This window comes from Centrocercus urophasianus, unplaced genomic scaffold (assembly GCF_019232065.1).
Source record: "Centrocercus urophasianus isolate 14NV4802_14NV808 unplaced genomic scaffold, USGS_Curo_1.0 seq_15, whole genome shotgun sequence".
NCBI classification, from domain to species: Eukaryota; Metazoa; Chordata; class Aves; order Galliformes; family Phasianidae; genus Centrocercus; species Centrocercus urophasianus.
Window position 1 is genome coordinate 947,716 of NW_024884697.1, and position 16,331 is coordinate 964,046.

General features: G+C 47.5%; 2 protein-coding genes across 2 annotated transcripts; one reads left to right on the forward strand and one right to left on the reverse strand.

Annotated features, from left to right (window-relative positions):
- Window positions 1–368: 368 nt before the first annotated feature.
- On the reverse strand, window positions 369–3,418 carry LOC122158800 (PHD finger protein 7-like). Its single transcript, XM_042815800.1, has 9 exons — window positions 3,247–3,418; window positions 2,827–2,918; window positions 2,636–2,737; window positions 2,253–2,377; window positions 1,933–2,095; window positions 1,749–1,852; window positions 1,418–1,531; window positions 1,145–1,263; window positions 369–985 (listed from the first exon to the last, which is right to left on the reverse strand). The coding sequence occupies exons 1-9, from the start codon at window positions 3,416–3,418 to the stop codon at window positions 369–371; spliced, it is 1,608 nt and encodes a 535-aa protein (XP_042671734.1).
- Window positions 3,419–11,117: 7,699 nt separating this feature from the next.
- LOC122158802 (serine/arginine repetitive matrix protein 2-like) lies at window positions 11,118–12,920 on the forward strand. The gene is made up of 2 exons (XM_042815807.1): window positions 11,118–11,139; window positions 12,241–12,920. Exons 1-2 carry the CDS (start codon window positions 11,118–11,120, stop codon window positions 12,918–12,920), a joined length of 702 nt encoding a protein of 233 aa, XP_042671741.1.
- Window positions 12,921–16,331: the final 3,411 nt, after the last annotated feature.

The window sequence follows — 16,331 nt, forward strand, 5'->3', positions numbered from 1 at the left end:
TCTCTGGAAAGAGAACCTTCCCCAGTGGCAGTCAGCCCTTAAATGGGGTCTAAGAGAGGGGCAGACAGACTCCACCCCTTCTGGTTGCACAGCTGAACTACCTTCAGCTGTGCTTCTAGGGCTGACCAAGTCCTTTTCCTAGCTGGTCAATCAGTGGTTTGGGCTGTGATTCAGTAGTTCCCATACAGTTGGACTCGGGACCAGAGAAAAGCAGGTGGGACTGGTACATGGCTACTCCTGTGCAGGCTTGGGGGCTGGCTGCACAGACTTTGGCTCTGATGTTGGATCTAGGAGTAGCTTTATGCCTGAGGTGGTCTCCGGTGGTGGGACTGGCTCCTGCTGCTTACTCAGAGCCAGCTGTGGAAATTTTAATCTCTGCACCTCGCTGGGTAACGGCTTTCTGTGAGAGCCTGCGCTCCATGCACAGATCGTCCCCTTTGTTCAGGCACTGGGGAAGCCCTCGAGGACCTCAGTGTTGCCAGTCTTGCTGATCTGCGGATGCTGCTCTGATCACGAGGAGCTGCTGTTCCTCTGCTCCCATGGCGTCTTCTTGGCCGGCTCTGGGAACTCGAGGCCCGACCTTGCAGCGGGGAGCGGCTTCGTGTGCGGCTTGTTCTCCGCTGCCTGGGACGCCTCCTGCGTGCAGCCCCTGGGGACTCTCTGGAAGATTCTGATGTGCCCCGTCTGGTGGAGGTGCGGGAGCAACACTCAGCACTTTGGGCTGCTGTTTGTCTGCTCCTATGGCATCCTTGGTGCTGCTCAGCCATATCCTCTGGCAAACATGAGGGGATTGTCCTATGTTCTGTCCCCAGCTCGCTACTCTGGCAGCTGAGCTCTGGCAGATGGGAACTGTATGATGGCTCTGATGCTGCCTGGCTAGTGGGGCTGGAACAGCTGTCCTCATGTTCCTGGAGGCTGTGGGATGGCCCTTGCCCATCCTGGTTGGCAGTGCTGGAGCTGGCAAGCTCTGAGTTGCTGCTGGAAGCTGTAAGGGGAGACGGGCAGGTCAGCAGGGTGAACCCCTGAGTTGGGAGAAGCTGACATCCCTCCTGGGGCAGAGAGACTCTGGCAAAGCTGCCCTGAGCACTTGCTGCAAGGCCTTGCCTGGCCCCAGCGCGGAGCCATGTGGCTGATTGCCTCTTACCGGTACCCAGGCCAGCACATCTGTCACACTCCCACGTGGCTGTTGTGTTGTTCAGGTAGGAGCACTCTCGGTGGGTGCCCTCAGCAGCACAGGAGCTGCACAGGAGCAGCTGCCAGGGCCTGGGGAAACAAGGGGGTTGTGGCTTTGAGGACCAAGTGAGTCAAGCCAGAGAGAGCCCGGCACAGCACATCTGCTGCTTAGTCCTTGCTCTCCCAGCCTGTGCTGAGGCTGAGATCCTCCACAGAGCTAGAGAGAGCTGCTGTGGTAACTCACCCCTCTTCTTCTGCCATCTCCCTGCCTTCAGGGTGACGGCACCTGATGGCGTCACAGCGCCTGTGCCTCTGTAGAAGTGATGCATATGCATCATTGTCCTCCTGTTCTGGTCTTCTACAAGAGAAGGAAGGGAAAGTGATGAGGCTCCAGCATTGCCAGCGTCAGATCCAAGGTTATCCCCTCTCATCCACCCCAACCCCATTTCCAGCTTCTCCATGAAGCTGAGGCACGTGCTCCTGTGACGGCCAAAGGCCAGGACTGCCAAGACATTCCCTGGTAGGCCCAGCGCTCATGCCTTCTCATCTGTATGGTTTGGCAGAAGGACACCAACCTGTCTGGGATTTGGATCCCCATGGTGGACATTTCCAATAAGAACAGAAGACTGTTTCGACATCCGGGGCACCGGAAGCATGCATTGCCAGTAAAGGCCTGTTGCTGCAGGAGAAGAACAAGCAGGGTGAGCGAAGTGGTGCTTGGTGCTCACCATGTCTGCAAGGTGAGGGGAGGACTCCTACCTGGATGCAGCCCCGGTGGAACCAAGTGTGTCTGCACGCTGGACAAACCAGGGTGTGGTAGGACAAACTGCCCCCCACAGGCCCAAGGCAGATGACGCAGGTGGTATCTTTTGCTGGAGCTGTCACTGCTGTCTGTCGAGGGCGGTGCTCAAAGCAGTAGGACCTGGGGGAAGATGGAAGGGATGGGCAACGCTGAGAAGTGCTGTGAGGAAGGCAGAGGACCATGAAGAAGCTCCAGGCCCTGTCTCTGGCTCTGGCAGGCTGCTGGGAGCTGTCGCTGCGGGATCCTCCCTGGCTTGGCTGCTACTGACAGCCCTTACCTGTGCTGCCCAAAGAACTGGGTGACGCACTGCCCGTCCTTGGCACACGGCAGGTGGAAGCTTCGTTCACAGCCGCTTTCAGCACAGGTGATGGCAGCACCCCTCTCTCCACAAACAAAGCATTGCTGGAAAGAGCAGAACAGCCCCATCAGCAGCAGGCTCAGGGCCTCCGCAGCCGGCCCCAGACTTCTGGGCAGGGCACAGGGTCTGGGAATTGCTTGGTCACACTCTACAAAGCTGCCTGGTGGACAGGGCGTATTTCCAATTGTAGGACTTTGTCCTGGAGGCAGGTTGGAAAAGTTCCAATTGCTTTCTTGGTGTCCAGGCTAAGCTGGTGTGAGCCCCTCAGGGGACAAATCTGTCTGCTCCATTTAGATCCTCACCTTCTGGTTTGCCTGCTTGGCTTTGAGTGTGATGTCATCAAGGGGGATGCCCACAGTTCCATCTCTTGAGAGTGTTTCTGCATAGAAGATGTTGGCAAAAATCTGTAGGAGAGAAAAGAGCAGGTTCTCATTAGGACAGGAAGGGGAGCATCTCTGGCAGTAATTTGGAAGGAGCCCTTGAGGGAACTCACCAAGCAGAACTCATGGACACGAATCCAACCCTGGCCAAATGTGCGCCCAAAGATGTTTGGGTCATCTTCTGCCCAGCCACAAAGCATGCATGCTGAAAAGAAGAGAGCAAATGTGAGCAGCAGTGAGCACCTTAGAGCCAAGTATCCCTACGGGCCGTCCCCTGGGTCCTGCTCTCTGCCTGCCATGCTGGCTGAGGGGCAGAGCTGGTGGTGGTGGTGGAAAAGTTCCCAATGAAGGCTCAGTAGTGCCAGCAAGCAGCACAGCCCAAGCTGGGCGCCTTGCCAAGCAGTGGAGGGACTCTGCTGAATGGCGGGTGGGAGCTCCTGCCTGCTCCTTCCTTGCCCCTCATCCGCAGGCACATCCCCCAGCTCTCCTCTGCCTGTTGGCAGGATCTGTGCTCAGGGATGCTGTGGTCTCACCTGGCTCCTCCGAGCCGGAGGCCTTCCTCTTCCTATAGGACATCATTGTGCGTTGATAGCGAGCACTGTGAGATAGCGAGCACTGCAAGAGTCCTTGCTCTCTCTGCTCCTCACCAGACCGCACTGATGCTCTGCCTGAGTCCGGCAGCCTTTGCTCTGCTCCAAGCTTCATGTGTCACAATGGCTGCTCTGCGACACCCACTGTGACATCACGGTCACCGCCTCATGTGCGCCTGTGGGCGTGGGCCCTTGGCTTCCATGCAACATAGTGGCAGCTTCACAGCTCCTAGGTCTCTCATGCTTTCTCAAACAAGAAATGCTGCTGGTCCCTTATCATCTCTGCCAGACTCTTTCTAGAACATCCCTGCCTGTTTTGAACAGGGGAGGCCGGAATTGAATACGATATATTCCAGGCATGGCCTCACCAGGCCAAAGAAGAGGAAGAGGATCACCTCCCTCACCCTAACTTCTTGCAGTAGTTAGATCAGGGGACTAAACACACTGAAACCTACCTCTGACAATGATCTGCTCATGGGTTGCTCATCCATTCCTATCGTAACCACTTCCAACAGAATTTTGTCCATCCTCCTAAAACGTGTCCCACATGTCCTGTTTTGCCTTGCCCAAGTCTTCAGACATTTGACTTTGCTATGCCAGAAGGTGTCCAGAATTCACCTTCTTGCAAGTAAGTAATCCAAGACTCTCTGATGTGAAAAGCACTGAAGGCTTATTGTCTGCCCTCACAGAGTTGTTGCATTTCCTCAGCATGCAACAGCCCTTTCTGTTCTCTCAGATATTCACATAAAATGGTAATTTGTGCTACAGCTGCTGAAATGTAAGCCTGGCTTTGGAGGAGTAGGTGTCAAACACTTTCCATCTTACAAGCAATGCGTGTGACTTGAGAAATCTTGCTGTCAATCTCTTTGAGTTTTATCCACATGTTCAGGACCTGTTTGTCTTAGCGAACACAACAGCAGTGAGAAGAAACATTGATGCTAATCTTACGCTCTTCTGAAAGTCCTGTTATTCCTATCAAGATGTCCCCACAGCAAATCTTTGCTGGGACACCGTTGCAGGTTGCCCTAGCCACAACCCTGCGCATGGGAACACAAAGCAGCCACAGACCATGGTTTTCAGGCAGGCAGTAAGAAAAGAGTTAAGAAGACACTGAACAACCTTTGTTGATGTGAGATTCTCACCAGAGTAAAGAGGAATGGAATAAAGTACAGTATAACACATACTTTCTTTTTTTTCCAAGGGAAAACAAGAAGTGCATAGTAGCTTTGGGTTATGAACATCTTGATTTCTCAACACAGTCTCAGCAACTGGCTGCAGTCACTACAAGCTAAGTAAATTTTGGAACCTTTGGAAAACTACTGTTGCCCTTTCTGTAAGAAGCCATTTGTCTTAAGTGTTTTTAGTTCAGCGAGTCCAGAAGTCTCTGCTATGTGATGACAGGAAAAACCATAGTTGTATGTATATTCTTCAGTATATTTATGCCTTCAATACTTATGAAGATGACATTCCTTTGCTGCAATGGAGGTAAGAAGGGGCTAGAACATCTATGAACATCTTAAATCCACTAAAACTTCAGATATAAATCAGCATGCTGTAGAATGAAAACAAAATCCAGAGGCTTTTTCCCTTGTTTGACTTCACTCTTTTCCCATGCTTCCATGCCAGTCCCACGTGCACTGCTCTCCCTGTGTTGGGAAAGAGCATTGCATATAGAAAGCAGTTTGGAATCAAGAATCATGAAGCAAACAACATGGTAGACACCTGAAAACTCTGATGATGCAGGTTTGGCTCTCTTCTACACGCTACACTCATCTGACTTCAGGAACTTTGGTTCACTTTGGGCTGAGCACCTGTCAGCAGCTGGGATAACTGACTGCAAACCAACCAAAAACGGAATGCCTGGGCTGCGCTCAGCAGCAGCTCTGATGTTGGGATTTGGGAAAGGATTAATGTAATCTGCACTATTAAAGAACAGCAGGGAAGGAACACAAACATGCCTGTTACGTAGCCAAGCTTTATTTTACAATAGCTCTTTTCTGTAACTTTGCTATATTTTGAAAAAATACACATTGTTGTCTCTGCAGTGAAGTATGCCAAGTGGGCATCCCTGGTGGGGAAGGAGCCACCCTGCCTGTGTTACCTGGGAGACCAGAAAGACAGTAGAATGTACAATTGCAAGGGTCCTCTGTCAAAGCAAGCAAAACAAATCAACAAAAATATTTGACCTGGAATGTAAAATTCCAGTGCTCCCAACTCATGCAAGTATTAAAGGAAAAGAGAGGAGGTTCAGGCTGAGAAGGAGCGATGAGGAAAGATTTGATTAGGAAAGTTGCAATGGGGGCATAATGGAGGAATGAGAACATTACAATGCACCAGAGGGTCTTGAGTTGAACACTGGGAATTGACTATCAAAATACAGACAGATGAAATTATAAAATGATGAAACCTGAGCACTGAATAATATTCTGCTGGGGATTGTTTTACTGTGCTGCAAATAGCAAATTTCAGCTTGTCTCTGCTTGAAAATCCTTTATGCAAAGAAGACCTTTGGCAACTTATACCTGAATTTGGCATTACAAAGTAACTTTAATCCTCAGAGCACTTTCTAGACAAACCTCACTCCACATCGAACAGGAAGGAGGAAGGGACAAATTTTGTAATTTGTCTCCAAGGACTGAGTTATAATGGAAATATTTATGCAGCAATCAGAGAGCAGCTGTACACCATGCAGATAAACCTGTGAGAACTTTGAATAGCTAAATAGCTGTCTTGGGGACAGAGATCAGGGCAGCAGCCATTAGATGAGCACTCATTTCTTGCTCCAAACCCTGCCTGAGGCACAGGTTATGCAGGAGCTGGGCATTCTTTTTTTGCTGTTGTTGTAGGTCTTCACCCAGATGACTCCAAGAATCAGCTGATGGAAAACAGTGGGGTCCTTAGCTGGAAACATTGGTGTGTGGGTGCACTCTGGAGGACAAATTAGCCCATAGGGATCCCTGGAGCTATAGTGAGTGGCCAGCAAAGTGAAAGCCTACGGAGAAGAGATTTTTCCCCCCAAAAAGAGCCTCAATCAAGAAGGAAGGATAATTGCCTGGCTAATTTTACAAGGAAGAAGAAATACTGCAATTTGTGGGATAAAACCTTAACTAGATTCTGGAAGTGGTCCATGGATCACTTCTATGCTGTTGAGGGAAGGAGGCAGCAGCCCACCAGGGCTAATCCTTGACAATTTTAGGCATGTGGCTCAGCTTTCCTCCCAGAGAGTGGCCAAGTACAAACGGAGATGAGAAGGGGACTCCCTGGGAAGGAAGCAATACTGCAGAGTAAGATTTTGTAGGATGGATTGAGTCACTTGGGAGAATCCCCTGATGTTGATGGAGTGGCCAAGGTCCTCTTTCACCTTCCTACTCCTTTCAAGGATGTTTTCCAACAATAAAAAAAAAAAACACATTTCCTCACTGAATCAGCATTTAGACTGCTGAAACAGTAGAACAGAATGATAAAGTTCCTTAGAGCGTTTTGCCTGGTTTGTTTTGGTGTTTTTTTTTCACAGCATGTGATTCCCAAAATGAAGGGTAGCCAGAAGATGGAATCTAAGATTATAAATAAATGTTAGATCCTAAGAGGCTGTAAACAACTCAACCATCTGTAAATCCTACATTCTATGGGGCAGGTCCTGCTGAAGGGGGATGAAAACTCAGTACAGACACGCTGCTCTTTTCTGCTGTAGTAGTATTTTCCTGCTGAGAATAATGAATGGGCAGAGCCAAATTGCTGCCAGATGATCCCAATCAGCTGTCGTTTATATCAAGACCTGGAAGGCAGGTCAGTCAAGCTGCCCTGACCCTAATATTTTCTGTTGAAAAATAATCAATTTACAAGGCTGGGATGAGTGACCTGTTAGCCCTGTTTGTTGATCCAAAACATAATGGCTCAATGGCTTTAATTATTAAAGCCAGGAAGATACAACCATTGATCATCCCATTTAGTGCCATCTCTCTAGCTTAGATATCAGAATTTTTATCAAGGACACTTGGAAGGAAAGAGAGAGAAATAAAACACCTTGAATGACTGATCCACAGGCATCACCTCAATTTTGGACCCTGATATCGATGGTGCATCTCCTTCAGCCTGCATTACATCTTCTCAGAGCAATCGAGGGATGGCACTTCCCTGAGAATGCAAGTCCTGACTTTTGGCTAATAAGACATTGAAAAGACCATTTATGAGTTGACCCAGATCATCTTTTCTCTCCAACAGTTCAAAAAGCAGTTGGTAGAAAGGACATTAATTGAGTTGGCACTAAGAGGTAATTGAAGATTGTAATTACTCAGTTTTTATAAAGCTGGGAATGTAATAAGGATTTTAAGAAAGTAATAACTGAAGCTTTCTGCAGAGAGATCCCCTGGTGCATACACTTTAGCTAAGGGCCTGGGTTTTTGGAAATACATTTTCTTGTAGTTATTACATCACTGTCTTGCTGGGACATCTCTCCTGAGCCTTTCTAGCTGTAATGGGCTTTGCTAAATCTGAATATACTTTCTCTCTGCATTCTGACTTACTGTGTTGCACTGACACATTCAATATAGCAATAATTCAGAGAACAGAAAACATCCCCATTTATATGCTCTACCTTCTCTGAGCTCCTCGCTTCCGTTTTCAAAGCTGGCAGATTTCTGTCAGTCTCCCAGTTTTTCTTTCTCCTTTGGATGTCATGAGAGAAAAGGATCTGAGTCAATATCTCAGAGGCATATGCACCTCACCTGGTAGCTCCTAGGCTTTGTGGACAAAAGTTGATGCAGATTTTCCCAGCAGGCTCAGAGCACATTTTATCTTGCTGTGTGTTTAGTTGCTTAAATCACAAGACTGCAACTGAAAGATGAACACCAATGAAATGGCAGATTCAGCTTCATTTAAACCTGGTGAAATTTGGCAGAAGTTTCCCTCTCTGTTAACTTCTATCTAAATTATCTACTCCGTTCTTGGGAACTGGACTTCACACTACTGCTTGTGCCATCCCAGAATTTGGACTGAGAACTTGTTCCTCTATTTCAGTGTTAAAAGAACAAAGCAATCTGGCTCCCTTCACAGCAAGGCAGCCTGTTCCTTTTTTTAGGACAGGATCTCCACTTCCACTGCAAAAGACAGGTCAGATAGACAGATGGACCTCAAGAGGAGCATTGCTCTTTCCTTCTCACCTAGCATACACTGTGCTTTGAACTCCCATTTCCTGCTATGCAATGGCCTTCCTTCTGCTCTTTATGTGTCGTAAACTGAATATTTACTCTTTTCTTACCTTCCCTCTCTGCAGAACCATATACAAGTTGAGTATCACACCATATAAATACGTTTAAGTAGTCCAGAGCTGCCTCTTGGCAGAGACCGTAAATTCTTTAAGGTGAGCAGCAAACATGTTCTGAATTTGTACCGTGCTTTACACAACAATGCTGGCAGAATCAGGTATGGCTGTACCGAGAAGAAACATTGATCTTGGATGAATAGTCTGCAGCTCGTGTGTGTATAGTGAGATGAAGAATCAAGGAATCATAGAATCACTCAGGTTGGAAAAGACCTTAAAGATCATTGAGTCCAACCACAACATAATCAAACTACCCTAACAACCCTCCGTTAAATCATGTCCGTGAGCACCACATCCAAGTGGTTTTTAAACACATTCAGGGATGATGACTCAACCTAAACTTACCCTGGCGCAACTTAAGGCCATTTCCCCTCATCCTGTCACCTGTCACCAGTGAGAAGAGACCAACCCCGCTCTCGCTGTAAGCACCTTTCAGATATTGGAAGAGAGCAATAAGGTCTCCCTTATGGTCTGGTCCATGTGCTCAAACTCATCATTTGTAATATCCTTGTTTTTTGCTCAGTTGCTGTGAATGTTTTGTGGAAGAGCAGATGTCTGCACAAGTGACAACCACAACATCCACCCTTATAGTGTGTGAACTGTTGCTCTCACAGTTTTGCCACATATCTCAGCTTGCTCAGCTCTGAGGGATATGAATTGTATCAGGCTCCTAGGATTGTTGTGGAGGCCGTTGGTGCCTGGTTGGAAAATAGAAAAGCACTGGGCAAACACTGAGCAGTGCTCCCTTGCATGAGTCCCGAGGATGCAATAGAAGATATTCCTTCACTCATCACTCATGCCTTCACTCATCTCTGTACACATAGAAAGGATCCTATTCCTCCTTCACATGGTGGCATAATAAGTTTTTCTACATTTGATATTGTGTCAATTTTTACAAATGTTTTAATACATTTTCCAGCTGCAACTGCATTCAAACGTCTCTGGGCGGGGAGGACACATTCGTACTGGGAGGTGTGAAGAGAAAGCCGAAGCCTGACAACCACATTTGAGCTATGTCTTGTGCTGGCTCTCACTCAAGTGCAAACAGCTCATTAGGAGCAGGGTGCTTCTGTCCTGCAGGATGTAGAAGCTTGCTGGCTCAAAGCTTCATTTCAAGACAGGGGTCTCCTCAGTGCCTTCTGCTTAACTAGGACCGTTCCCTCCAGAGAAAAAAAACACTTTCTTGTCCTTTGCTGGGATGTGTCCATCTGGACTGCTTCTTAAATGGCTCTGTTTCCATTCTTTCCCTGCCACACAACCAAATAAAGATTTCTGGAGCTTTGGGAAGAGAAAATTGTATTTAAATTAATTGCTTGTGGTTCTAGATGTAGAACTTCTCTGCATTTTCTTTATCATGTAATTCATCTCTGCATTCACTTATTCGTCCCATTCGTTTTGATGAAAATTTGGTGGGGGTTTCTAAGACCTACTGACTCATCCTGATACATGCTGGCAATGTATTCGGGTCAATTAGACATCTGCCGGTTTCATATTCATAGGCCATGACATATGTTTGCTCAACAGGGTATGGCAACAAGGAGAAACTGAATTTGCATCCTGAACAAGGTGGCACAACGGTGTATCGATATCGTTTTTTAATGAGATTTGCTGGCTTTTGCAGACTTGAGATAGTGTAAATTTATGCTAAAATGTCAACAAATGCCAGTCAAATAAAGTTCTGTATCATGCCTGAATGCAAAAGATGCAGAGAGTTCTGGTGAATCATTTTTGTCAACATGTTAACTCCAGGAATCACATCGATTTACATTTAGTTATACTTGCCTAAGCCAAAAGCTCCGTTCTATGAGTACTTTCTGCCTGTTCAGAGGCAGTTGTTTTAGTTTTAGGAGACCAATTTCTCTCATATATATCATATTAATAGAATCATAGAATGGTTTAGTTTGGAAGGGCCTTTACAATCATCTAGTTCCAATACCCCGCCCACATTTTTTGAAACTGTGAGCTAAAAGTGGATGACCTAAAATCTACAAGACATCAACATAGATCTGAGAGTGTGCAGAATACACCATTGTTTTTGTAAGAGGAGTGCATTTGGGAAAGGTGAAGGTATCGGTGCTGTTTGGTGAGAGGCAGATAAGCATAATGTAATTCCAACTGACCTTTCTCTGCAAAGCTAATTAGGTTTAGCATTGTCCCTGTTGAAATGATGCAGCTCTTCTTGCACTGCTTTCCAGTTTACCAAAGGTCTATTTTATCGTCTTTGTATTTGTGCTGATGTCCTCTAAGAGAGGTGCATACCCAGCCCTGGGCAACTGGCAGCCTAAATAGAAAGCACTGACTCCAGGCACAGCAGGAGCACAGAACGCCATGATGACTTTCCCCAAGTTGGGCCACAGAGTGGTGGCAGACTCACAAAGAGTCCAGATGTCCCAGATGGAGATGATTTAACAGGGACTCTGCCTTTTACTTACATGTACAATGTATGATGGCTGCTCCAAAAGCAATGCTTCCCATTTTATTATGCTGGACCACGATGTCTGAAGCAGATGTTGGTGGTATGGCAGTCGAGGTTGAACCTTCCCACCACTATTTCACCACATTCTGTCACCATGTGATAGATGGCAGAAGAGGAGCAGTCTAACAAAACAGCATCTGACATGGAAATGTGCATGAAAAAAATAACGTAATGAAATCAATGTGAAAAAAAATGGAACTCAATGACATTCATTAATGCTTGTTGAACTATTCTGGACACCAAACAGTGTCTCCACAGCTGTGAGCAGAGTTAAGTGGTACATGGTGCCTTTCAGTAGTGGCAAAAGCGTGAGTAGATAACCTGTGCTGATGCAGATTTTCATAAGCATGGCATACAGGCTCTTGTTCATTGCTAGAGAGGTTGCATATGCTAATGGTGGTGGCTATGTTAAAACACAGTAGCCAAGAATTTGCTCTATAAAATACTGTTCTTGAGCTCTCTGTCTCTTGCACTTACAATTGAAATAAATACAAGGGATTACACTCAGAGTGACCTACATATACACAAGTTTTGTAGCAGTGTGTATTAAAAATAAAGGAAGACAGGGAGTATAAATCTAGCTCCCTCAAAATAAAAAAACATCAGTCGTTAATACACAAGAATGTTAGAGAACACAGTCTGTATGATACGAAAATTTCTATTATTTGCTCCAAGAAGTAGTTGTTCAAGAGTTTAGCTGAGTAACCATTCTTTACCAGTTGTTCCAAATGGAGAGAATTGTATATATTTTAGATAATTAGCTAATTTTACTAAATAATTAAGCATTAATACTAAAGTTGTAAGTTAAATATCACAAAAAAAATAGCCTGGGAAGAATATACGGAGATTGCCTGCATGTTCAGAGATAAGATCAAAAAACACAAGACAAAGATGGAGTTGAAATTGGCAAGGGGCGAGAAAAATAGCAAGAAGGGGTTATGCAGGTACATAGGCAGGAGGAAACAGAGCAAGGAGAGTGTAACCCCTCTAATAAACGAGAACAGAGACCTGGCTTCCTCAGAGATGGAAAAGCTGAGGTGCAAAGTCAGCCAGTCTGAAGATGACACCAAGCTGAGCTCATGGTAGTAATGGTGATGAGAGCTACAGGTTCCTCCTGCTGACCTTCTGCCTCCCCTTACAGCCTCCGCCGCCATCTCGGAGCTCGCGGCACTCAGCACTGCCAGCCAGCAGAGCAGCCTGGAGCCATCCCACAGCCCCCAGGAACACAAGCACAACTGCTCCAGCCCCGACAGCCAGGCAGCATCGGGGCCGTCACACAGGTCCCAGCTGCCGCAGCTCAGCTGCCAGACCAGTGAGCTGGGGACAACCTGCTCACATGTTCCTGACCATCAGGATACAGTGGAGCAGCACCAAGCACAGCATGGGAGCAGCCATACACCCACCCCAGCCACTGAAAGCAGCTCCCGCATCTCCACCAGACGGGGCAGATCGGGATCCTCCAGAGCAGCCACAGCAGCCGCACGCAGGAGGCGTCCCAGGCAGCGGAGAACAAACACGAACAGCTACTCCCCGCTGCAAGGTCGGGCCCCAGGATCCCAGAGCCGGACCAGAAGACCTCGAGGCAGCAGGCAAACACCATTTCCAGCTGCTCAGAACAGAACCCGCAGCACCACCAGAGCGGCAAGGCGGAGGTCCTCGAGGGCTCCCCTGCATTCACACCCTGCGGAGTGGCCCGGGCAGACAGGGGAGGCCCGCATGCGAAGCCGTTTCTCAGTGGCACAACGAGCCACAAATGTCTGCAGCCGGCGCAGAAGAGGCTGCAGGAGAAAGCCCCAACCGCAGAGGCTTTCCCGGCCATGAAGTGACTCCCGGGTCTAAAATCAAAGCCAACAACCACCTCCCATAAGCCCAAAAGAAGATGCCATGTTCCAACAGTGCGGTCTATCCAGGCATGTTGTCACTCCTGGGTGCAACATCGATCCAACATCTGCTGACCCCCCGCACAATCAGCCCAAAAAAGGTGACATGGAAGCAGTTCCAACTGGCGGGGCATCCCAGGCACAAAGGCACTCCTGGGTCTAAGATCGGAGCCAACATCCGTACCCCGGCACAATTCGCCTGAAGGCAGACGCATGGAAACAGCCGCGGGCCAGTACCATGTGCTGGCTCTAGCCCCAAGTGTCCAACACAATAAACCCAACCATCCCCCACCCATTTCTTTGTCAGCTTCTTTTTCTCCGCTTGTCCTGATGTGGGCAGACTAAGGTGCTGGGATCACAGGGTTTCCTCCTCCTTAGCACCTTCCTTGATGAGGCCCTCTTGCTTCAGCTGCAGCAAGTGTCACGCTTGCAGGCTCTTGTCCTGATGGGGGATTTCAACCACCCGCACGTATGGCCGCTGGGATAGCGGCACGGCAGGTGGCAGACAATCCAGGGCATTCCTGGGGCCTGTTGAGGATAACTTCCTGGTCCAGGCATTAGATGGAGCGAGCCGAGGTGAAGCCTTACAAGAGCCGCTCTCCATCAGATTTGAAAAACCATGGCAGTTGGGTGAAATCCCCGGTGACTGGCAAAAAGGAAACATGACTCCAAGTTTAAGAAGGGCAGAAAGGATGACCCAGGGACCTAGAGGCTGATGAGCCTCACCTCTGTGCCTGGGATGATCATGGAGCAGATCCTCCTGCTCACCATGTGAAGGCACACAGGAGACCAAGAGGTGACCCGAGACAGCCGGCGTGGCTTCACCAAAGGCGGATCTTGCCTGACCAATCAATCTGGTGGCCCTTTGTGATGGAGGGTGGCAGCGGTGGACAGGGAAAAGGCGAGGGATGTCATCTCCCCGGCCTTCTGCAAAGCCTTTGACACGGTCCCTCACCTCATCCTTCTCTGTAAATGGGAATGGTATGGATTTGAAGGAGGCAGTGCTCGATGGATTAAGAAGTGGTTGGCTGATGGCAGCCAAAGGCTTGTGATCAACGGTTCGCTGTCTGGGCGGAGGCCGGTCACGAGAGGTGCCCCCTAGGGATCAGGGGGCTTGGGATGGGTGCTGCCATTGTCTGCATGTGTAGAGATGAGATCAGGAAAGCGAAGCCACAGAAGGATCTGAACTTGGAAGGGATGTGAAAAATAGCAAGGGTTTCTACAGGTACATGGGCAGGTAGAGACTGACCAAGGAAAGTGTTCCACCTCTGATAAAAGAAAACAGAGAACTTGGGTCCTGTGCTCTTCAACACCTTGATAAAGGATATAGACGATGGAGTTGGGCGCACTCTCAGCAAGTTTGCAGACAACACCAAGCTCAATGGTGCTGTCGATCCATTCGAGGTAAGGGAAACCATCCAGAGGTACCTGGACAGGCTGGAGAAGTGGGCCTATTGGAACCTAAGGCGTTGCTCTGTGGCTTGGGCAATCCCAGATATTTACACAGACTAGAGGAAGAACCCCTTGAGAGCAAGCCTGCAGAGAAGAACTTACATGTCCTGGTGTTCAAGAAGTTGTTCATGAGGCAGCAGTGTGGCTAGCAGCCCAACAAGCCAGCTGTATCCTGGGTAGTATTAAACAAGGAGTGGCCTGCAGGGAGAGCTAGGGGATTGTCCCCCTTTACTCACCTCCTGTGAGACTCCATTTGGAGTATTGCATCCAGGCCTGGGGCTCCCAGTACATGAAGGCCGTGGAGCTCTTGGAGCAGGTGCAGAGGAGGGCCACTAAGATGACCAGAGGGCTGGAGCACCTCTGCTATGAGGAAAGGTTGAGGGAACCGGGTTTGTTGCTTGGGGAAGAGAAGGATCCAGAAGACCTTATTGTGGCCTTCCAGTACTTGTACTGAGCGTAGAAACAGAAGGGAGCCCCTCTTCAACTTTTTAACAACTTGAAGCTGCAAGACGGCTGGTTGAAATTCAAATCTTTAAGAGCTATTTTCACTGGGAACTGTGGAAAATGTTAGGTGCGTATGAAATACAAAAGGCAACACATTCACATCCTTTCACTCATTCACATTCTTAATTAGTTTTTGTTTTTTTTTTTTTTTTTTTTAATTTTTATTTTTCTCCCAGATCTTTTAAGGAGTTCTTAGAGCCTCAGCATAAGCTGCTCATTTTGACCCTGGTGCATAAGTTCACCATATCTTTCTGACCCCTTTTACAACTGCTTACAGGGGTGGATAATGATAGGAGACAAAGGGGAATGGTTTTAAACTAAAACAGGAGAGGTTTAGATTAGATATTAGGGGGAAGTTTTTTCACTCAGAGGGTGGTGATGCACTGGAACAGGTTGCCCAAGGAGATTGTGGATGCCCCCTCCCTGGAGGTATTCAAGGCCAGGCTGGATGTGGCTCTGGGCAGCCTGGTCTGGTGGCTGACAATCCTGCCCATGGCAGGAGGGTTGAAACTAGATGATTTTTGAGACACTTTTCAACCCAGGCCATTCTCTGATTCCATGAAATGTACTCATTAAAGAGAAAAATCTGCATTTTCTCCCATTTTTCCTGTGTTTTTTACTCTTAGCAAGATGCACTGGTGAAATCAGGACTTCAGGGAAATTCATGTGATTAAATAAATGAGGTTATATTGCTGGACAAAAAGGGATGTATCAGAATGTGAAAAACCTTTTACAGAAATATAGCAGTCTCATCTGACCTGTTTAGGAATGACTCCAGGCTCCTGCTCAATTGTTCCTCCTGAATTTTTCCCATCTCTATGTGCCATACTTCTCATCCAGAGGGCTTTTCAGGAAAGAATCTTTTCAGGCTGTGCTACAAGTCTCCTTTTCTCACACATCCTTCTTCTCTAATGTCCTGGCTCACTTTTTCCCATCTCTATGTGCCACAGAATCCATTGTTCAAATAGGGTAAGTCAACAAGGTGTATATGCAAAGCTGTATCATTTGAGACTTGCTACTTAGGGATACTGCAGTAAGAAAAAGGATGGAGAGCTAGAGTTCTGGGATATAAGAAAACAGGAACACTCCTCGAGGAGCAACAGAACAGGATGATGTTAACTACTTTCATTTTGATCTCATAATTCTTTGCAAGAAGTCGTGGTCATGGTATAAGGAAATGAGCAAATCTTTAAGAACCCTTTGTGTCAGCGTGACTAAGGACACAGGGATGTAGCCATCTGCTCAGCCAAAGACTATGCTTCATTATTTCAGATACTGGGGTCAGTGAGATGATCTCCAGAGGTTTGTTTCAGTGTCAGCTGTCCTCTGATTCTTTAATTTCTTCTATTTCACTGGAATCTGATTGTAAAATAGATCTAATAATGAAAGGAATTGC